This window comes from Mobula birostris, chromosome 23, assembly GCF_030028105.1.
Source record: "Mobula birostris isolate sMobBir1 chromosome 23, sMobBir1.hap1, whole genome shotgun sequence".
NCBI classification, from domain to species: domain Eukaryota; kingdom Metazoa; phylum Chordata; class Chondrichthyes; order Myliobatiformes; family Myliobatidae; genus Mobula; species Mobula birostris.
In genome coordinates this window covers 26,165,134-26,188,028 of record NC_092392.1, presented here as the reverse complement: position 1 = coordinate 26,188,028, position 22,895 = coordinate 26,165,134, and the positions used below count along the sequence as shown (strand labels likewise).

The following is a 22,895-nucleotide window of genomic DNA, read 5'->3' as shown; positions in this document are numbered from 1 at the left end:
GCCATTAGTTTCAAAGTAAATATGGGGAAAGTATAGGTCTGGTCCAAAGGTTGGATTCTAAATTGGAGAAAGGCCAATTTTGATGGTGTCAGAAAGGATCTGACAAGTGTGGATTGGGACAAGCTGTTTTCAGAAGTGAAAATTTTGGAGTACAAAGCTTATATGCGCCTGTCGGAATAAAAGGTAAAGATAACCGGCTTAGAGAACCTCGGTTTTCAAGAGATATTGAGACCATGGTTTTAAAAAAAAGGAGGTGCATAGCATCGGCTATGCAGGTAGGAAAAAATGGAGTATAAGACACACAAGAGAACACTTAAAAAAGAAATCAGGAGAACTAAAAGAAGGGATGAGCTTGCCCTAGCAGACAAGGTGAAGGAGAGTCCTAAGAGATGCTGCAGATATGTTAACAGCTAAAGGATTGCAAAAGACAAAACTGGTCCTCTGGAAGATCAGAATAGTAATCTTTGCATGGAGCCAAAATAAATGGGGAAGATCTTAAATGGATTTTTTGCACCTGTATTTACTCAGGAAACAGACACAGGGTCTATAGAAGTGTGCAAAACAGCAGTGAGGTCATGGACACTATACAGATTACAAAGAAAGAGGTGTTTGCTGTCTTGAGGCAAATTAGGGTGGCTAAATCCCCAGGGCCTGTGGGAGGCAAGTGAAGAAATTGCAGGGGCAGTAGCAGAGATACTTAAATCATCCCTAATGACCGGTGAGGTACTAGAGGATTGGAAGGTAGCTAATGTTGTCCTGCTGTTTAAGAAAGTCTCCAAGAATAAAACAGAAAATTGGAGGCTGGTGAGGCTGATATCAGTACTGGGAACGTTACTGGAAGGTATTCTGAGGGACCGTATAAATGAGTATTTGGATAGACTGTGACTGATTAGGGATAGTCAGCATGGCTTTGTGTGTGGTAGGTCACCTCTAACCGACCTTATAGTTTTTCGATAAAGTTACCAAGAAAGTTGATGCAGGCAAGGCAGTGGATGTTGGCTACATGGACCTCAACAGGACATTTGTTCGATGCCGCATGGGAGGTTGGTCAGAAAGGTTCAGTCGCTCGGCATTCAGGATGAGGTAGTAAATTGGATTAGACATTGGTTTTGTGGGAGAAACTACAGAGTGGTAGTAGATGGCTACCTCTCTGACATGAGGCCTGTGACTGATGTTGAGTCTGCTTTGTTTATCATCTATTTCAACAATCTGGATGATAACGTGGTAAACCTGATCAGCAGATATGCAGAGGACACCAGGATTAGCGGTGTAGTGGACAGCAAAGAGCTTACAGTGGGATTTAAACCAGCTAGAGAAATGGGCCGAAAAATGGCTGATGAAATCCAATGCAGAAACGTGCTAGCCGTTGCACGTCAGCAGGACCAACCAGGGTAGGTCTTACACAGTGAACAGTAGGGAACTGAGGAGTGCGGTAGAATTAAGGGATTTGGGAATATAGGTCCATAATTTATTGAAAGTAGCGGCACAGGTAGATAGGGTCGTAAAGAAAGCTTTTGGTACATTGGCCTTCATAAATCAAAGTACTGAGTACAGGAGACGTGATGCTATTTTAAAGTTGTATAAGACACTGGTGAGGTCTAATTTTGGAGTAATGTATGTAATTTTTTCCACTGAGCGTAGTTGGGACTACAATTAGTGGTCAGGGGTTAAGGTATAAGGTGAAAAATTTCAGGGGAACATGAGGGGAAAGTTCTTCACTCAGCAGGTCGTGAGAGTGTGGAATGAGCTACCAACACAGGTGCACCATGGTCCCAGTGCAGGTCGATGGAACTAGGCAGTTTACATGATTTGGCATGGTCTAGATGGGCCTATTTCTGTGCTGCACTTTTCTATGAATCTGTGATTCTATTACATCAATCTGTCTATATCCTTCTGCAGACAACCTGCTTCTTCAACACTACCTGCCGTCCACCTATCTTCATATCATCCACAAACTTGGACACAAAGCCGTCATCCAAATCACTGCCATACAATGTGAAAAGAAGCAATCCTTACACCAATCGCCACTGACTTAGCCTGCAAGTTAACCTATAGGGAATCCTGCACAAGAACTCCCAAGTCCCTTTGCATCTCTAATTTTTGAATTTTATCCCCATTTAGAAAACAGTCCACACCAGTATTCTTTCTAATAAAGTGCACGACAATACAGTTCCCAACACAATATTCTATCTGCCACTTCTTTGTTCATTGTCCTAATCTGTGTAAGTCCTTCTGCAGACCCCCTCTTTCTTCAACACCACCTTTCTCTCCACTTACGTTGTTTTCATCCTCAAACTTGGCCATAAAGCCATCAATTCCATCATACAGTAAAAAGGTGAAAAGAAGCTGTCCCAACATCGACCACTATGGAAAACCACTAGTCACCAGCAGCCAACCAGAAAAGGCCTCCTTTATTCCCACTCTTTGCCTGCTGCCAATCTTCTACCCTGTAGTACAATGGGCTCTTATCTTGTTAAGCAGCCTCACACGCAGCACCTTATCAAAGGCCTTCTGAAAATCCAAATAAACAATATCCACTGACTCTCCTTTGTCTGTCCTACCAGTTATTTCCTTAAAGAATTCCAACAAATTTGTCAGGCAAGGTTTCCCCTTTGGAAATCCATGCTGACTTTGACTCAGGTTAACTGGCCTATAATTTCCTTACTTCTGCCTTCTTAAAGAGTGAAGTGACGTTTGCAATTTTCCATTCCGCAGGAATCATTCCAGGATCTAGTGATTCTTGAAAGATAATTAATAATGTCTCCACAATCTTTTCAGCCACCTCTTTAGGAACCCTGGGGTGTAGTCCATCTGGTCCAGGTGACTTCAGACCTTTCAGCTTCCCAAGCATCTTCTCTTTAGTAATAACACCCTAGCTTTTCTGGCATGCTGCTGGAATGAGACTGATGCAAAATACTTATTAAGTTTGTTCACCGTTTCTTAGACCCCCATTCCTACCTCACTAGTGTCATTTTCCAGCTGTCCGTTATCAGCTGTCGTCTCCCTTTCACTCTTTATATATCTGAAATAATGGTTTGTATCTTCTTTTATAACATTGGCCAGCTTACCTTCATATTTCAATTTTTCTCTCTTTACGGTTTTTCTATTGGTTTTTAAAAGCTTCCCTCTAATTTTTGCTATACTATATGCCCTCAATTTTTATTAATGCGCCATAGGAAGCATGCTATCTGAAATGCATCATAGCTTGGCAACTACTCTGCCTTTGATTGCAAGAAACTGCAGGGATCTTTCAGCACATCACGGAAGCCAACTTCCTCTTTATGGCCTCTAATCTACACTTCTCCTTGTCTCAGTACAGCAGACAGCATAAACAAAGACACCTTCCACTTGGACACTTTCTCTGCTCCCCTCTTCCATTAGGAAGAAGATAAAAAAGCCTGAAAGTACGTACCGCAATGTTCAAGGTCAGCTTCCAACCGGCTGTTATAAGACTGTTCAATGGTTCGCTGATCTGATAAAATGGACTCTTAACCTCAGAACCTAACCCGTTAGAACCTTGCGCCTTACGGTCTAATTGCATTGCACTCTGCAGTGTTACAATTTATTCTGTATTCTGTTATCATTTTACCTTGTAATACCTCAGTGCATTGTGTAAAAATTTGAACAGAATGCAAGACAAGCTTTCCACTGCGTTTCAGTATGTGCAACAATAATAAACCAATTCCAATTCAGAAGCTTTGAAATTACAAAAAAAATTACAAAGCAATAAAAGAAAATGACTCCGATGTAATGGGTGTGATTAGAGGGACAAATCTACTTGTGGTAAATTTAGAACTCCTGTTCTGTGGCTGGCAAACAGTGTGCTAACTAATGCAGAGTATTAACACTAGCTTTGTCCGAGATATCCTTATGAAAAAGGACATACTGAAGATGTAAGGGATAGCACAATACAATCAATAAATGAAACACACCCTGTTCCAAGATTAGTTTGCTGAAATTCCGAGAAGTTTGAAGAGATGCATTTTCTGAAATTCCCAGCAGGTAAAGGATACCAAATGTCTAAAATACTATGGCAGGAATAGAGCTGTGTACAGCAAATAATAGTGTCTTTGTTATGGATAGACAATACAGAAAGCTCCAAGAACCAGTTTCACAGAAAGAAGTGGCTGCACTAAAAATAACTTAAAATTAAAATGAGATTATCTGATTAACATACAAGCACAATATTTTCTGTTACTTTACCTTAATTATTTTAAATATAAGAATATAGCCTTGCTTCCCATGCCACCATGGTGTAGGATGAAGGAAGTCAGAAAATTTACAAAGATACACTCCTGTAAAACAATAAGAAATACTGAAGTTAATTAGTCTCCACAGCAACAATCATTCACAACTTAAACCCTCTAAAGCCAAAGCCTTATTCCAAAGGCTTTGAACTTACGCCACAAGTCCAAGCATCAAGAGTAGGAACAGACTGGAGATTAGACTGTTCCCTTTCCTTTAGGGTAGCAGGCACATGGAATGCAATCATTGGCACGATCAGCGTCTACTTCTGAGCGGAAGTTGACGCAAAGCAGATGTGACATCAGTAGTTAGATACAGGAAGTAAAATTAAAGCCTGCTCCAAATCCAATCCAAACTGAGGAGAACAAAAGCCAAAGTGAACCCAATCCAAATGTTGGCACATAGTTTTTCTCTCTGTACAGCACCCAGCCATTGTTATAAACATAACAATCTCAAACATTTTGCACACATATCCAGCAAACCATTACCCAAATCTAAAACATATCACAGTTTAAGGAATACAGTGACAAAGCAATTTTGAAAATAAAAGTCCTATCTAACATGTTGCAAGTGTATATTTTCAACAGTAGTGTTTTTAACTTTCACACTACACTTCAACCTAAGCAAAAAACTGCTATTTGAATTGATTATACTGGGAAGTTCCCAATAAAAAATTTACAGGTGGCCCACTGTGACAGTACACATCACAATTTATTGAAAGAGCTACACCATCCTAGCCGAGGCAGAATCAAATATAGTTTATAGAAAAGCTCTTACTTTACTTATAAATTGTCTTATCTGGTGCTCAAGAAAGAGAAAGCTAAAGTCTGCAGGCACGAAAGAGAGGAAATCACAGTCTTTAAACTTGCTGCTGTTGCTCTATTTCATATGTGCAAACATCCTGACTTTTAGCCACTTTTTTGCAAAAGTTTGTCACCTGGGGAACAAAGTGCAAAACTACCTACCTTTGGCATTTGATACCCTTATTAGCACAGCTGGCAATACTGACTCAACTCCAAAGCTTAAAGAGAAAACAGATGGAAATTGAACCTTCCTAATGAAAGAACACCACCCAATGACTCGGGTTCTAAGAGGTAAAGATTAGCTTTACTTGCCACATGCACATCAGAACATACAATGAGAAATGTCATTTGCATTGAGGATATGCTGGGGGGGTGGTAACCCACAAGTGTTGTCGTGCTTCTGACACCAACATAGCGTGCCGATAACTCACTAACCACAACCAGTACGGGTTTTCGGAACCTGATTCTGATGCTTAGGGCATAGACAGAGATAAGGACAGAGGACATCAAGTTACAAAGAAAGAAACTCCTTTTTAAAAATTAGCTTTATTTGTCATATGTACAGTGAAATGTGTCACTCTACGTCAAAGACCAACACAGTCCGAGGATGGTGCTGGGCAACCTGCAAGTGTCGCTATGCTTCCAGTACCAACATAGCATGCCCACAGCTTGCTAACCCTAACTCGTACATCCTTGGAACGTGGGAGGAAACCACAACGCTCAGAGGAAATACGAGGTCATGGGGAGATTAGTACAAAATCCATTAACAGTGTTAATGAAATCTGGCTTTCTACTCATTTAAGCTTTAGTCAAGCATTGTTTAAAGCTCTGAAATGTTAAGGTGCTGCCAGCTGGATCCCTCAAAGTGTTGAAACAAAGTACCCTGTCCACAAGTTCCTCACATAATTTGAAACCATAATACAACTGGAGGTGTAAGACTGAAAGTCAAATGAGTGTGATCATCAATCCACAGCCATAAAACAGATGCAAAGAGATTGAGCTATAACCAGCTTATACATAAAGGCAGAGTTATTAACTGAATGCAAAGCTATTGCATCACTTGCTTTCATTCATTGAAAACTGTGTGGTTCATTTTTTTTAAATTCTCCCACCTTTGCTGGCCACTGCACCAAATAACTACATATCTGCTGCTTGAATTAATGTTACACAACATCTTCAGTGATTTTTCTCCACAGACCATAGCTGAGGGTATTCGGAAGCTGAACATTTAGTCTGGACTATCTGTATGGTGCTAACCTGCCCAGCTGTAGATGTAGACAGCTATAATCAGATATTACCAGGGTTAATCTTTCTTTCTGTGCATGTCAGAAAATGGAGCACAACACTGCCATTCCAATCACGCAGCCTGTGCCATTCTGCATATGTGCCTTCCACTGTGTGTGTAACAAGGTTAAAATATCCTTTGAAGTTTTGGGTCTGAAATGGACTAACATATGCCACATATTCAAGTTTATCTGTACATCAAAGCATACAGTGAAATACGCCATTCACATGAACAACCAACACACCCGAGGGTATGCTGGGGGCAGCCTGCAAGGGTCGCCACACATTCCGGCACCAACATAGCATGCCCACAATTCTTAGTAGAACAACACAGAACATAACAAGCAACAGAACAAAAAGAGCAAAATGAAAACACAAGAGAGTCTGCAGATGCTGCAAGTCAAGAGCAACATAGGCAAAACGCTGGGGGAACTCAGCAGATCAGGAAATGAATAAGCAGTTGGCGTTTCAGGCCGAGACCCTTCATCAGGTCTGGAAAGGAAGGGGGATGAACCCAGAATGGCAAAACCAGCCCCATTCTTCCCTCCTACTCACGCGCACACACAGTCCTTTAAACCCAGGAAAAGGCCTCCAGCAGATTCGGGCCTGCGGACACCAGGCTTCGACTTCCCCCAGAGGACTTGCAGAGACTCGCGGACCTGGCCCCAACAAATGGGCCGCGCTAACAAGTGCCTTTCCCTCCAACAAGATGGAGTTTATAAAAGTCTGGGCCCTGTCAGTGTGTCAGCCCACTTCCTCCAGTACAACAGACAGAAAACAAGGAGGAGCAGTAGAAAATATCCTGGTGCTGTTGCTTTGGGTCATTTATGTTTACTTTGAATGTGTTATGTGAACAGTACTTAATGCCACTTTAGGGACACTTTTCTTGAATCCTATTACCCACCGTGCCCACACACTTCCAAATCAAAACAGCACTCCCACCCAGCAAGCACATCCCACCTTGGAAGTCAACTGGTGCACTAGATCCTTCTAAAGTATAAAACTGTCAAAAATTAACTTAAAGACAGTCAATGCAGAAAGGAAACTGATGCAGTTCAATGTTTAGAAACAACAGTGAATTTGCAGAAATAATAATAAAATTTACAATGCTTTGTTCAAGTCCTACACTTAGGAGTCTTTGAAAACATCTTTAGCACAAAACCATATGCTCATGAATAACATGCCTTTACTTGTTCAATGCCTTTACGTTTCTCAATCAAAAGGAGGTCTTCTCTTTCCCAACAGAAGTTTCACTTCCTGTAACAGATGGTCTCATTCATTCACACTCATCCATTACTAATTTTATAAAAATAAATATACCCTTCACTGGATCTCCAAGAGTTGTTATGTCACTACGCCCAGTCTCCAATCCATTTTGACAAACTGCTTTTGCCTACAATAAAACAGGAACAAAAACAGTTACTTTCCCCAAGCAGTAAGGCTGATCAACATCTCGACCCATTAACCCATTCTTCCACACCACTCATCACCACTATATCATTTCCTGTCAGAGTCACCCTATGCACAGACACATCTGTGCCTAGCATCACTTTATGTACACATAATCAATCTATGTGTATAAGCTATCCTACGTATTTATAAAGTAGGGAAAATCTGCATGTGTTGGAAATCCAAGCAACACACACAAAATGCTGGAGGAACTCAGCAGGCCAGGTAGCATCCATGGAAAAGAGTATAGTCCATGTTTCAGGCCCAAACCCTTCAGGACTGGAGAAAAGATGAGGAGTCAGAGTAAGAAAGTAGGGGGAGGGGAGGAAGATACACAAGGTAATAGGTGAAACCGGGGTGGGGGGGGGGTGAAGTAAAGGGCTGGGATGTTGATTGGTGAGACAGATACAGGGCTGGAGAAGGGAGAAGACCATGGAAGAAGGAAAAGGAGGAGCCACACCAGAGGGAGGTGATGGGCAGATAAGGTGAGAGAGGGAAATGGGAATGGGGAATGGTGAAGGAAAGGGGGTGGTGGGGAATTACCGTTAGTTCGAGAAATCTATGTTTGGCGGTTACCCAGATGGAATACAATGTGTTGCTCCTTCAACCTGACTGTGGCCTCATCACAACAGCAGAGGAGGGTATAGACTGATATGTTGGAACGGGAATGGGAAGTGGAATTAAAATGGATGGCCACTGAGAGATCCCACTTTTGCTGGCCAACGAAGCATAGGCGCTCGGCAAAGCAGCCTCCCAATCTGCGCTGGGCCTCCCCGAGATAGAGGAGGCCACATCAGGAGCACCAGATACAGTAGATGACCCCAACAGACTCACAGGTGAAGTGTCACCTCACCTGGAAGGCCTGTTTGGGGCCCTGAATGGTAGTGAGGAAGGAGGTGTAGGGGCAGGTGTAGCAATTGTTCCCCTTGCTAGGATAAGTGTCAAGAGGGAGATCAGTGGGGAGAGGCAATTGGACAAGGGAGTCATGTAGGAAGCAATCCCTGCAGAAAGCAGAAATTAAGGGGGAGGGAAAGATTGCTTGGTGGTAGGATCCCGTTGGAGATGGCGAAAGTTACAGAGAATTATGTGCTGGATAGGGAGACTGCTGGTGTTGTAGGTGAGGACAAGAGGAACCCTATACTTGGCGGGGTGGCAGGAGGATGGGGTGAGGGCAGATGTGTGCAAAATGTAAGAGATGCAGTTGATGGTGGATATCTTCCTCGCTCTGGAATAAAAAGCCTCATCCTGAGAGTAGATGCAGCAGAGAAGGAGGAATTGTGAGAAGGGGGTGGCGTTTTCACAAGTAACAGGGTGGGAGGAAGTATAATCCAGGTAGCTGTGAGAGTCAGAGGCTTTATAATAGACATCAGTAGATAAGCTGTCTCCAGAGATTACAAATAACAGGGTGGGAAGAGGTATAGTCCAGATAGCTGTAAGAGTTAGTTACAAGTTTAAATAGTATTTGTGTTTTTGTTATTATTGTTTTCTTTATATTAGTGTTTTTTAATGCTGCCTTGGATTGGGAGTAACAATTATTTCATTCTCCTTTACGCTTGCGTACTGGAAATTACATTAAACAATCTTGAACCTTGAAAGCAACATTGAACTGGAAACTAAAATCAAAAACATCCTGAGGCAATTAAACTAGTACACAACTATTCTCTCTTGCATCACACAGCTTTCTTTATCTAAGGGCTCGGGCTGGATGACTTCCCAAATATTCTCAATCACTGCCTGTATAAACATGGATCTTGGCTCAAGTCCAAAGGGCTCCAACGTGTACTGGGTTTGGTAGGCATTCTGATAAAATGTTGGCAATTCGAACAAGATCAAGGTGTCCAGTATTTACTGGTCAAGATATATTCACTGTGTGTGACCTCCACTCTATCTTGAGCTTTAAAAGATCAATAGCTCCTTTGAGCCTGTCTAATGTATATTGACCTGGCCATTCACAGGTCAGTTTTTAATTTTACACTTGAACAACCCTCTACAAGGATGCGTTAAACTTTTTTTTAAAAAAGGAAAGAAGAAATAAACTGTTTAACTTCTGTTTTCACTGCTTATGAAGTTAACTGAACATATAGTGCACAGTTCCGTCACAACTAGCCATTCTGCTCTTTATATTTTCACATGCCAATGGGCTTGCATTATTAAGCAGTCTTCAGTATAATCATAAATTAGTTTAAAGCTCATGGTTACTGTCATTCAACCGGATACATGTATGCCACCAAATGAAACATCATTCCTCTGGACCAAGGTGCACAACAGTAGGTATAGCTCACACACAACACATAAGGTAATATTAACACAAATAAATCAATATATAATAAGGAGCATTCACAAGTCAAAAAGTAAATAGTACATGTTACTGGCGCTTTATATGTGATGCGACCTGGCTGGTGGTAGAGAGTCTAGTATTCCCACAACCTAGGGGAAAAAGCTGTCCGTTCCCTTCAATCCCGCCAAACTTATGATTTTGGATTTACCTGATCTTCCGTGTCAAACAGTAAAAAAGCAAAGGACTCAGCAAGCTCCTCCTCAGTATATCCTTTATGCTTCATTTCCAGCAGCCAATTATTGCGCTATATAATAAATAAATAAAAACATCATCATTAGTTCTCGGTTACCAGAAAACAATTTAGCCCAAAATAGCATTAAAACAACTCATATAATTTATTCAATTTTGCGATCAGGGTAACACCAGCACTTAATGTCCATTCTCAAATCCTGTTGAGAAGATGGTGGTTCACCAGTTTCTTAACCACCATAGCCTTTCTGGTGAAGGTTCTCGCACAGTGCTGTCGGGAATCATGTCCAGGATTTAGACCCAGTGATGAAGAAGAATGGTAATATTTCCAGAACAGGAAATTTACAATTTACTTAACTGACATGGATGAAAGGATGGAAGTAATGGTTGGTGCGTTGACTGATGAAACGAAGAGTGGGAGGAAAGTGAGCTATGAAGAGGACTTAGAGGACATAAAGCAGAGAAAGGGAGTGGGTAAGGAGCTAGCATACGGGGCAATCTAAAACCAGCATGCCTCAGTTTAAAAGTAAGTGATCACCCATTAAAAGGATATGAACCAAAGTTCTTTCTTTCATGAGGACTCAGTGTCTTTGGGGCTCTCTTCCCTAAAAAGCAGAGTAAGGAGAGCTCTGGAGTACTTTTTAAGGCAGATGTGGGTAGACATTTGATTAACAATTACTAATCAAGGCGATGTTAACTGAGCATGAGATAATAATCAAATCACCCAAGTGACAAAACAGACTTCAGGAGCCAAGTGACCTATTCCTGATCCTAACTTGTATGTTTTAATGTATAACCATATAACCATTACAGTACGGAAACAGGCCATCTCGGCCCTTCTAGTCCGTGCTGAACTCTTACTCTCACCTAGTCCTACTGACCTGCACTCAGCCCATAACCCTCTATTCCTTTCCTGTCCATATAGCTATCCAATTTAACTTTAAACAACAACATAGAACCTGCCTCTACCACTTCTGCTGGAAGCGTGTTCCACACAGCTACATATGCATACGTGCATGCATGTACATGTTCATGCAGCTTGGAAGGGAACCATAATTACAACCTCCTAAAGCATCTAGGAGTTGCAATTAGGCTCAAACAAACACTACCATTTATTCCTTCCACCCATTTATAAAATACACAGCAATTACTTGTCTAGGATACTCCAACAGTACCTCCCAAACTCACAACTTTTATCATTTAGACATGTGAACATTGCCTAACAGTCATTGGTGGGTGGGAGTGTGAGAGAGATGGGAAAAAGGGTTTTTTTTTGCTGTTGCTGTCTGCTTTGCTCTGTTTTGTTGTTGTCGCCGCTTGTATTGTCCTGCCGAGAACTGTGGGCACCTTCTGTTGGGGCCAAAACATGCAGCAACACTTGTGGGCTGCCCCAGCACATCCTCGGCTGTGCTGACAGTTAACGCAAATGTTGCATTTCGCTGTATGCTGCGGTGTACTGTACACGTGCACGTGCAGACATCCCACCTCTGCCGGAAGTTCTGGGAGTCTCCCACATATTGATAGTGACTCCCTGATGCCCGGAAATTATATACAATATCACAGAAATCGATCTTTTTGAGAGGGAGAGGGAGAGCGAGCATTCTGATTGGTCTCTCTTCGTGCTAAGTAGAGCTATCAGTTTTCTCTGTGGGCAGGCTTTACAGTCGACCTCAAAAATAATGACAGTGCTGCTCGCTGCACTGTTTGCAACAGTGACTTTTCTATTGCCCATGGTGGGTTAAAATGTAAACGACATGTTGAGGTGGGTTAAAATGTAATAGCCATGTTGAGGTGAGTTTAACAGGTGCCATTCGTTCATTCATTAGCATAGCTAACGTTATTTGAACTAGCTGGCTAGCTGCAAAGGAGCTACTCTATTGATGTCCTACGTGATGAGGCCAAACTCCCTGTAGACTTGCTTAAAGTTGTAATAGAATAAACATGATAATATAAGTACATATTTTAATGTCACATTTTCTGCATATACTCAACTTGGTTTACAGATTAGACAAAAAACACTAAACAAAGTATTATATACACCCTTGGAGGTCGACTGGGGGGGGGGGAGGGTATGTGGGGTTGCGGGGGGGGGGGGGGCAGGGGTGCTACCTCCCTGAAATGAGTTTTTGCAGGGTGGGATGTCTGACACGTGATAAATACATCTAAACCTGAATCTGATTCCTTGCTGACTTGGAAAAATGATGGTGCTTCTTCATTTTTGCTGTGCTGGCAGATAATGCAAATATTGCATTTCACTATATGCTTCAGTGTACTGTACACACGATAAATACATCTAAACCAGAATCTGAGTCCTTGCCAACATGGAAATATGATGGTGTTTCTTCATTTCTGCTGGGTCTAAGTGGAACTGCATTGTAGATGAACTTTTACCAACAGTCCCCATGTACTTCTGCAAGGCTGTTTACAGCTCAGGAAACTAAAAGTTCAGGAAAAGTCGTCAGCTATATTCAAGCTTGTTGTTCCTTTACGTGCCTTGTGGTGCATTGGGTGATATTTTTGCCATTTCCATAGTGTTTGACTGTTTTTTTTTACAAGACTGAGTTGCTAGTTCAGTGCTCACCCTAGCACGGATGGAAAGCGTGCAAGGAGCCGGCTGGATTCGAACTCAGCACCGTTCTCCTCGAAGTCCGGTGCTGATGCCACTACACCATCGGCTGGCTATATTCGAGCTTGGCTCACTATTATTGGTATTTGTTATTGTTGTTACATGTACCAAGATACAGTGAACATGCTTGTCTTACATACCATATACGCAGATCAAATCATTACACAGTGCATTGTGCTAGAATAAGGTAGAAGTAAAGTGTAAAAACTACCCAAAAAGTGCAGTTCAGGTAAATGATACTAAGATCATGATAAGGTAAATTGTGAGGCCATCAGTCCATCTTATCATTCAAGAATCCGTTTAAGATTCTGATAACAATGGGATAAAAGCTATTCTTGGGCCTGTTGGTCGGTGCTTCAGGCTTTTGTATTTCTGTCTGACAGTACAGAGGAGAAGAAAGAATGTCTGGGGTGGTGGGGTATTTAATTATGCTGGCCGCTTTAGTGAGGCAGCAAGAAGTGTGAACAAGGTCCACAGAGGGGAGGCTGGTTACTGTGACGTGCTGAGCTGTGTCCACAACTCTCTGTGGTTTCCTGCCGAACCAGGCCATTTTACATCCAGACATAATGCTTTCTACGGTACAATGAGAAAAATAGGTTAAAAGTCAACAGGGAAATGAAGAATTTCTTTAGCTTCCAGAAATAGAGGCGCTGGCGAGTGTTTTTGGCCATGACAAACATGGTTGGACCAAGATGGGCTACAGACGATGTATGCACCTCGGAACTTGAAGTTCTTTGGAAAGAAAGGGTGAATTTTCAACTAACATTTTAGTGATGGAGAGGCTGGCTTTAGTGAGCTTCTAATGTGTTCAGTTTTTAAGTTGGATTCAAGGGGCCGCATATTACATTGGCATGTCAAACATTTCCTTAGCGCTGACTACTTATTTGTGCATAGTTATGGCTAAAAGTAAATAGAACTGTGATATCAGAGAGATCTCACCATGTAATTTTACCCTCATGTACCTATACAGGCTTATGCACATACAGCACATAACCAATTCCCTACATGGAAACTAAAAGTTTTATTTATTTATTTTCAGATACCACACAGAACAACCCCTTCAAGCCACGCCACCCAGCAACCCTAGTCTAATCACGGGACGATTTACAATGACCAATTAATCTAACCAGAACATCCTTGAACTACGGGAAGAAACCCACACACACACACAAAATAAAGTGAAAGAAAAGTTGCTTGAGACAGCAGAATCGTTAACCTGATTCTACCATGTTGCTATTCAAGAGGGTTCCATCTCATTTTAATGCCTTTTGTTTATACGACCCTTGTTATCCACATACATAATCTTCTGCCCATTTGAAATAAATCCTGCAGCCAATATGAAGCAGCTTTCTTTTCTTCATTCAGCCTCCCTGTCAAGTGAAATAATTGCAAGCTCTACAACTGATTAAATAAATTTTACTTATCCCATTTTGGGATCTGGGCATTGCATTGCTAGCTCTTCAGCTTCTCAGGTGTAACACCTGTGAGGTGCTGGTCTTATCTCATGTGACTGGTCGCTGCACTACTTTATGAGAAAAATCTAATTAGTTTAAAATCTACACTAGGTGCATGTGGGCCATCAGAAGCTCTAGGAATCGAAAGGAGGCAGTGAACACAAAACACACACTTCTGGAGGGAAGATTTGCTTATAAAAAATAGCAATATATACAAAATATTTACACCAGTAGGAACAATTCGAAGTTCAAACATTCTGTTTTAGGTTCCAAATCTCAAGTATCAACAAAAAACAAGTTCCTTTTTAGTTAGATTCAGTGAGATTTATTAGAATAACCTTTATTACTCCAATTTCTCTAATTAGATCTAGTGTTATTGCCTATTTAAAGGTTTACAGACTAACATTTGCCTTTTTCTTTATCCCTCGTTAGGAAACTAATTGAATTCCAATTTTTAAGTATTATAGTTAACCTCAGTTTCACTTTCAGGTCTGTATATCTACAAATACAAACTCAACCCCTCCTCTCAAAAATATTTATATACAGCATAACTCCTTTCACAACAAATTCTCCAACATCACAACTTCTAAACAAAGTCTTATTCAGTCAGTTATCGAAGTCCTTGCAAAAATAATCAGTTCTACCAGAAAATCAAATTCAGATCCTTTGAATGAGAAATAAAATAATACATCCAAACATAATAAATCCTCGGCGTCTTGAAGCATTCTGTTCTCATGCTGGGTCAGCGGTCTTGGGTGGCTCGCCATCTTGTTTCTTGGTTTGTTGGATGAAATGGTGGGTCCTCCACAGAAAGTCAATCCACAATACATTAAACAAAAAGAAATCTGACCAAATGCCTTGGCCTTGGTATAATTTAACAGAACTAATTCCTGGTTACACGGTAGAGATCTTGGCCACTACTCTCTGCCAATATCATCCTGCTATAGCTGGTATTCGTTATAGCTGTAGCTTCATTAAATCTTTTATCGATACTGCCTCGCCTCCAGGGGTTTCACCCCGAGGATTTCCAAAAAGTAGGGTAGAGATATTAACTACCAAGTCCACTTTTAACAGTTTATATCTTTTAATAGTTTCTGTAACTTGCTGTGATTTTGTCGTTTGTCCCTGCCTGCATCAGCCTTGCCTCATCGCATAGTTATTTTTTTCCCATGTTCTTTTTTTTTAAAATTCAGTAAACCTGGTTTTCATCCCTCCATAAGTGGCGCTTTCTAACATTGCAACTTTGGGTTTAATTAACCTGGATTACCCAGGCACCTCCTCTCAGATTAATGGAAAGTATATTCCACATGACGCAATTCCACATTAATTGCCCCAGTAAGCAAATGAGCTTTAGAATCTGGGGGGAATTGGAATTGACAAGAATGCTGAGGGAATGAAATATGTGCTTAATTACATCGATATTCCTCTTTTGCACAGTTTGCTCAATGTAACTTGTAGCAAAGCAATGAATTTCATGACATATGTCAGTGATAATAAACCCGATTCAGGTTCTAATGTGGGATTAGTCCAAGTAAGTGGTTAATGTGGACTCCCTGGGCATAGGTGACAGATACTTTGTACGGATAGCAAATGGCTGAGGGTCACGGCCCGATGAGAGGCAGGATTAAGTGAAGTTATCTCAGTCTGCAGGCTGTGAACCATTGGATAAACGTGGATCTTCAGCAGCTCGGGTTTATTCAAGGAAAGACGGTAGACTTTTGAAAATTAAGATATCAACAAATTTGAGAACATGCAGGAAAGTAGACCGAGATAGAAAACGCATCAGTAAAGTAGACTGCTATAAGAATAGATCATAATACCTGATTTAGCAGCCTTGTATTATTCACTAAGGTCACTTGGCTGTAATGAAAATAATCCATTGATGTTTCATCTAAGTATGCCTGCTGCAAGACTGGTAGTACTTCCTGCGTGAATTGGCTGGAGGCGAGAGATATGGAGCAAAAGATATCTGCAAACAGAATAAAATACAATGTTATATTACATTGTACTTTGAAAACAGCTGTTCTCGCAGAAATACGCACAAAGGTGCACACGTTTTCCAAATTACAGTATGTTTCAATAATATGTTAGCATCCACGCAATGGAAAAAATGAGTGCAAGGTAGTCTCGCTTTTTAAACTAACATGACACTTGAATGCAGATAAGCATTCTATTGATAACAGAGAGGGTGCAGCATGCAGTTTTCAAAATCCATATGCTACTACAATTTAAATTTCTAGCACCTTGGCTGATTAGCCAAGAATTACTAACTCTGTGGGACGATTCCAGAGGCATTGACAAATCTTGCTACAAACCACACTTCATCCATAACCCTGGACTGTAAACTTCTCACACCAGACTACTCCTCCGTAACTGCAATAAAGTTAAGGCTAACTCTACAGCAGAAATAAAGGCCCTTCCCACCCTCTCAAGAGTTAAGTCCAAGGAACAAGGATCAAGGATCAACTTTATTCACCATTCTGACCAGTGACCAATCGGACATCAGAAGTTTGAGAGGACAGGATTTCAATCAGGTCAACTGACTAAGTAGAAAAAGGCAGCATCGGATGGCAGGAACACAAATTAAGCTCTGACCAGTGACCAATTGGCGTTTGGGATTGATTAGCAAGAACAAATTAAAGGAAGGCAAGGGCAAGTGGAGTGGCCATCGTTGGAGTGGACAGAGTTAGACTGGGGATTTTGAAGCTTTAGCTCTTCGAGGCTTCAGTGAAGAGAGAGCAAAAAAAAAGCTCTAGGTAAGGTTCTTTTTCTCCCTCCCTTCAATTCTGCTCAGCTTGGACAGTAGAGGTGCTAGGCAAGATAGTTCCGCTTTCCGGATGTGGGAAGGCAGGGACACTTCCAATGTCCCTGACAAATACAATTGCGAGAAGTGTATCCAAATGCAGCTTCAAACAATTCGCATTATGGAGTTGGGGCTGGAATTGGGTGAACTCCAGATCATTCGGGAGGCTGAGGGGGTGACAGATAGGACAAAGAGAGGTAGTTACACACAAGGTGCAGGACACAGGAGACTGGGTGACAGTCAGAGAGGAGAAAGAGGTTAAACAGCCAGTGCGGAGTACCCCTGTGGCATCCCACTCAACACCAGGTAAACCACGTTGGATACTGTTGGGGGATGACCTAACAGAGGAAAGTTACAGCAGTCGGCTATTTAGCACTGTGACTCAGAAGAGGAGGAGGGAAGAGGCATGCTAGGGTGATAGGGGATTAGTTAGTTAGAGGAATAAAAAGGAGACTCTGTGGGTGACAACAAGATTCCTGGATGGCATGTTGCCTCCCAGGTGCCAGGGTCCGGGACATCTCAGATAGAGTCCTCAGCATTCTTATGTAGGAAGGTGTACAGCCAGAGCTCATGGACCGTGTAGATACCAATGACATGGGTAGAATGAGTGAAAGGTTCTGCATAGGGAGCTCAGGGGTTAGTGTTAAGTTAAAAGGCAGGACCTCCAGGACTGTGATCTCAGGATTGCTACCTATGTCATGTGCTAGTGAGGCCAGAATTAGGAAGACTATACAGCTTTAACACACGGCTAAGGAGGAATGGCATAAGAGTTTTGGATCATTGGGTTCTCTTCCAGTGAAGGTGGGACCTGTACAGAAGGGACGGTTTGCACTTGAACTGGAGGGGGACTAATATCCTGGTGGGAAGGTTTGCTAATGCTGTACGGTAGGGTTTAAACTAGAGTGGCAGGGGTATAAGAACCAGAGTGCCAGAACAGTTAGTGGAGAGGGTGTGGAGGCAAACGTTGGTCAGACAAAGTCAGGAATCAAAAGGATGAGCACGGTATGGCTAGTGGCCTGAGCTGCCTATAACTCAACGCAAGAAGTATCGTAGGAAAGGTGGATGAGCTCACGGCATTAGGAATCTGTAGCCATTAGTAAGACTTGGTTGCAGGAGGGGCAGGACTGGCAGCTCAATATTCCCCGGTTCCGTTGTTTTAGACGTGACAGAGCGGGAGGGATTAATGGAGGACTGGTGGCATCAGGGAAATTGTCACAGCAGTGCTCCATCAAGACAGGCTGAAGAACTCCACTAGTATGGCAATATTGATGGAATTGAGAAATAGGAAAGCCACGACCACATTAATGGGACTATATTACAGACCACCCAACAGTCCCATGGACTTAGCGGAACAAATTTGCAAAGCAATTGCAGACTGTTGCAAGAAACACAGGTTGTTATAGTAGGTGAGTTTAACTTTTCACATATTGACTCGGAATACCATACTAGATGGGACAGAGTTGTGTTCAGGAAAGTTTCCTTCATCAGTACACAGAAGTCCCAATGAGAGAGTGTACGATACTGGATCTGCTATCAGGGAATGAGACAGGCAGGCTACAGAGGTTTGTGTAGGGGAACACTTTGTATCCAGTGATCACAATGCCATTAGTTTCAAAGTAAATATACATAAGGATATGCCTGGTCCATGGGTTGAGATTCTAAATTGGAGAAAGGGCAAGTTTGATGGTATCATAAATGATCAGGCAAGTGTGGATTGGGACAGGCCACTTTTTGGCAAAGGGGTTCTTAGTAAGTGGGAGGCCTTCAAAAGTTAAGATTCTGAGAGTACAAGGTTTGTACAGTATGTGCCTGTCAGAATAAAAGGTAAAGATAACAAGTGTAAGGAACCTTGGTTTTCAAGAGATACTGAGGCCCTGATTAAGAAAAAAAAGGTACTTGGCATGTACAGCCAGATAGGAACAAATGAGGTGCTTCTGCAGGATAAGAAATGCAAGAGAACAGTTAAAAAATCAGGAAGGGTAAAAGAAGGAATGAAGTTGCTCTAGCAGACAAGGTGAAGGAGAATCCTAAGGGATTCTACAGATATGCTAAGGGCAAAAGGATTGCAAAGGACAAAATCGGTCCTCTGGAAGACCAGAATGATGATCCATGTGCAGAGCCAAAACAGATGGGGGAGATCTTAAATGATATTATTTTACATCTGTATTTACTGTGGAGATGGACACAGAGTCTATAGAAGTGAGGCAAAGCAGCTTCAACTTCATGACCCTGTACAGATCACAGAGGAGGTGTTTGCTGCCCTGGGGCAATTCAGGGTGCATTAAATCCCCAGGGCCTAACAAGGTGTTCCCCCAGATCCTACGGGAGGCAAGTGCAGAAACTGGTGGGGCCCTGCTAGAGGTATTTAAATCATCCTTAGTGACACAAGAGGTACCAGCAGACTGGAGGATAGCTGATGTTCTTCTGCTGTATAAAAAAAATGCTCTAAACATAAACCAGGAGATTATAGGCCAGTGAGTCTGACATCAGTTGTGGGAAAGTTACTGGAAGGGGGATTTGACAGGGGGATGGGAATCGGAGTGATAGTGCTGAAGATGAGGTAACTGGTTTACAAACAGAGGCAATGTGTGGTGAGGAGAGGCTGCTGATGGGGCAAAATTGATGTCATCAGGATGAGTTGCAATGTAAAAGGCGGACAAAGTTGAAAAGGGTGAATACAGAACTTAAGGTTTTATATTTGAATGTGTGTAGTATACAGAATAAGGTAGGTGAACTTGTAGCACAGTTGCAAAGTGGCAGGTATGACATCGTAGGCATCATTGAATCATTCCTGAAAGAAGATGGGACCTAAATGTCCAAGGATACACATCATATTGAAAGGACAGGCAGGAAGACAGAGCTCTGTTGGTAAAAAGTGAAATCAAATCAATAGAAAGAGGTGACACAGGGGCGGAAAGGGTTGAATAATTGTGGATAGAGCTAAGGAACTGCAAGGGTAAAAAGACCTTGATGGGAGTTTTATACAGACCCTCAAACACTAGTAAGAATGTGGTCTACAAATTACAACAGGAGATAGAAAATGCATGCTAAAAGGGCAGTGTTACAAACGTCATGGGGAATTTCAATATGCAGGGAGATTGGGAAAATCATGATGGTGCTAGATTCCAAGAGGGGGAATTTCTAGAATGACTACGAAATTGCTTTTTAGAGCAGCTGCGGTTGAGCCGACAAGGGAATCAGCTATTCTGGATTGGGTGTTGTGCAGTGAACCGGAGTTGATTAGAGAGCTTAAGGTAAAAGGACCCTTAGGGAAAAGTGATCATAATATGATCAAATTCACCATGAAATTTGAGAAAGAGAAGCTAAAGTATTACTATCGAGTAAAGGGCATTACAGAGGCATGAGAGAGGCATTGACCAGAAGTGATTGGAAAAGAACACTGGCAGGGGTAACAGTAGAGTAGCAATGCCTGCAAGTTCTGGAAACAAATCAGAAGGCACAGGATATATACATCCCAAAGAGGAATCTAAAGGCAAGATAACACAATGGTGGCTAATGAGAAGTTAAAGCCAAAGAGAGGGCATAGAGTAAAAAATAGCTGGAAGTTAGAGGATTGGGAAGCTTTAAAAAAAAACAAAAGCAACTGAAATGCCATTAAGAAGGTAAAGATGGTATACGAAAGTAAGCTAGCCAATAATATTAAAGAGGATACCAAACATTTCTTCAGATATATAGAGTGTAAAAGAGTGGATATTAGTCTACTAGAAAATGATGCTGGAGAGGTAGTAATGGCAGACAAGGAAATGCCAGACAAACTGAATAAGTATTTTGCATCAATCTTCACTGTGGAAGACACTAGCAGTTTGATGGAAATTCCAGGTGCCAGGGGTCATGAAGTGTGTGAAGTTATCATTACTAGAAAAAAGGTTCTTGGGAAACTGAAAAGTCTGAAGTTAGATAAGTCACCTGGACCAAATGGTGTCCATCCCAGGGTTCCGAAAGAGGTGGCTGAAGAGATTGTGGAGACATTACTAATGATCTTTCAAGAACATTAGATTATAAAAAATTTAAAGATTTATTATTTCCTCTCTTTATGGAACTAATACGTCAAGCAGGAAAAATACATAAACTACCAGAATCTTTTTCAACAGCGATTGTAATAGTATTGCCAAAAAAAGACAGAGATCCTATGAAACCAACATCATACAGGCCTATTTCTTTATTGAATACGGATTATAAAATAATAGCAAAAATTTTATCGAATAGATTACCTAAATATTTACCAAAATTAATACATATGGATCAAACAGGATTTATTAAAAATAGACAATTGGCAGATAATGTAACCTGGCTACTCAGTATAATTCATTTGGCACAAAAAAGGGACGAGTATAGTAGTAGCCTTGGATGCAGAAAAAGCATTTGATAGATTAGAATGGGATTTTTTATTTAAAGTATTAGAAAAATATGGGTTAGGAACATCTTTTATAAATTGGATTAAAACTTTAAATTCTAACCCTAAGGCTAAAGTAGTGACAAACTCTCAAATTTCAACACCATTCCAGTTAAAAAGGTAAACTAGACAAGGTTGTCCATTATCACCTGTTTTATTTGTACTGGCGATAGAGCCATTAGCAGAACTAATCAGAATTGATCCAGGTATTATGGGTTTTAGGGTTAATCAGGAGGAATATAAAATTAATCTTTTTGCCGATGATGTTTTGATCTACTTAACAAACCCACAACATTCGTTACATAAATTATCTTCTAGATTGGATGAATATGGGAAGGTATCAGGTTACAAAATAAATTGGAATAAAAGTGAAATTTTACCTCTTACTAAAGGAGACTATAGTCAATGTCGATTAGTAACCCAATTTAGATGACGGTAAATGGTATAAAGTATTTAGGTATAAGACTTGATAATGATGTAAAGAATTTATATAAATTTAATTATTTACCACTATTGAAAAAAATTCAAGAAGATTTTGACAAATGGATGATACTACCAATAACATTAGTAGGTAGAGTCAATGTTGTAAAAATGAATATATTTCCTAGATTACAGTATTTGTTTCAACATTACCAATACAATTGCCACAGAAATTTTTTCAAGAGTTAAATAAATGTGTGAGAAAATTTCTTTGGAAAGGTAAAATGTCAAGAATATCATCGGAAAAATTGACATGTAAATTTGGGTTAGGAGGGTTACAACTTCCAAACTTTAAAAACTATTATAAAGCAAATCAACTTAGATTTATTGCATCTTTCTTCGATGATTGAAAACCAGCATGGATTAAAATAGAATTAGACAAGATAGGAGAAAATAGACCTGAAGATTTTACATATAAATGGGAATCTAAATGGATACGAGAAAAGAAAGAATCTCCTATATTAACACATTTGATTGATCTATGGAATAAGATAAATGTTGATAATGAAACACAGAAATCTCTATTAGCAAGGAGACCTTTGTTCCAAAACAGACTTATTCCTTTTACAATGGACAATCAACTTTTATATAATTGGTACCAAAAAGGGATTAAATTTATAGGAGATTGTTTTGAACGAGGTATATTGATGTCATTTGAACAATTAAAGGATAAATATAAAATATCAAATAATACTTTCTTTGGTTACCTTCAATTAAGGGCTTACTTAAAAGGTAAGCTGGGTCAAACAATGTTTTTGCCAAAACCTAATGAAATTAAAATTTTAATTCAAAAAGGGAAAATTAAAAAAT

The 22,895-nt window shown here is 40.8% G+C and overlaps 1 protein-coding gene across 4 annotated transcripts in view; it reads right to left on the bottom strand.

The window, feature by feature from the left end:
- LOC140186944 (uncharacterized) overlaps window positions 1–22,895 on the bottom strand; it is a 132,940-nt gene that overhangs the window by 83,631 nt on the left and 26,414 nt on the right. For 3 of the 4 annotated variants that reach the window (XR_011882977.1, XM_072241756.1, XM_072241757.1), the window contains exons 2-5: window positions 16,209–16,357; window positions 10,268–10,363; window positions 7,653–7,725; window positions 4,204–4,295 (exon numbers count right to left, since the gene is read on the bottom strand). Coding sequence is in view for 3 of the 4 variants with exons in the window: in XM_072241756.1 (XP_072097857.1) it covers window positions 4,204–4,295; window positions 7,653–7,725; window positions 10,268–10,363; window positions 16,209–16,357 (410 nt within the window). In the remaining variant the exon portion in view is untranslated. The remainder of the gene's footprint in view (window positions 1–4,203; window positions 4,296–7,652; window positions 7,726–10,267; window positions 10,364–16,208; window positions 16,358–22,895) is intronic. The other variant, XM_072241758.1, reaches the window with a different exon arrangement.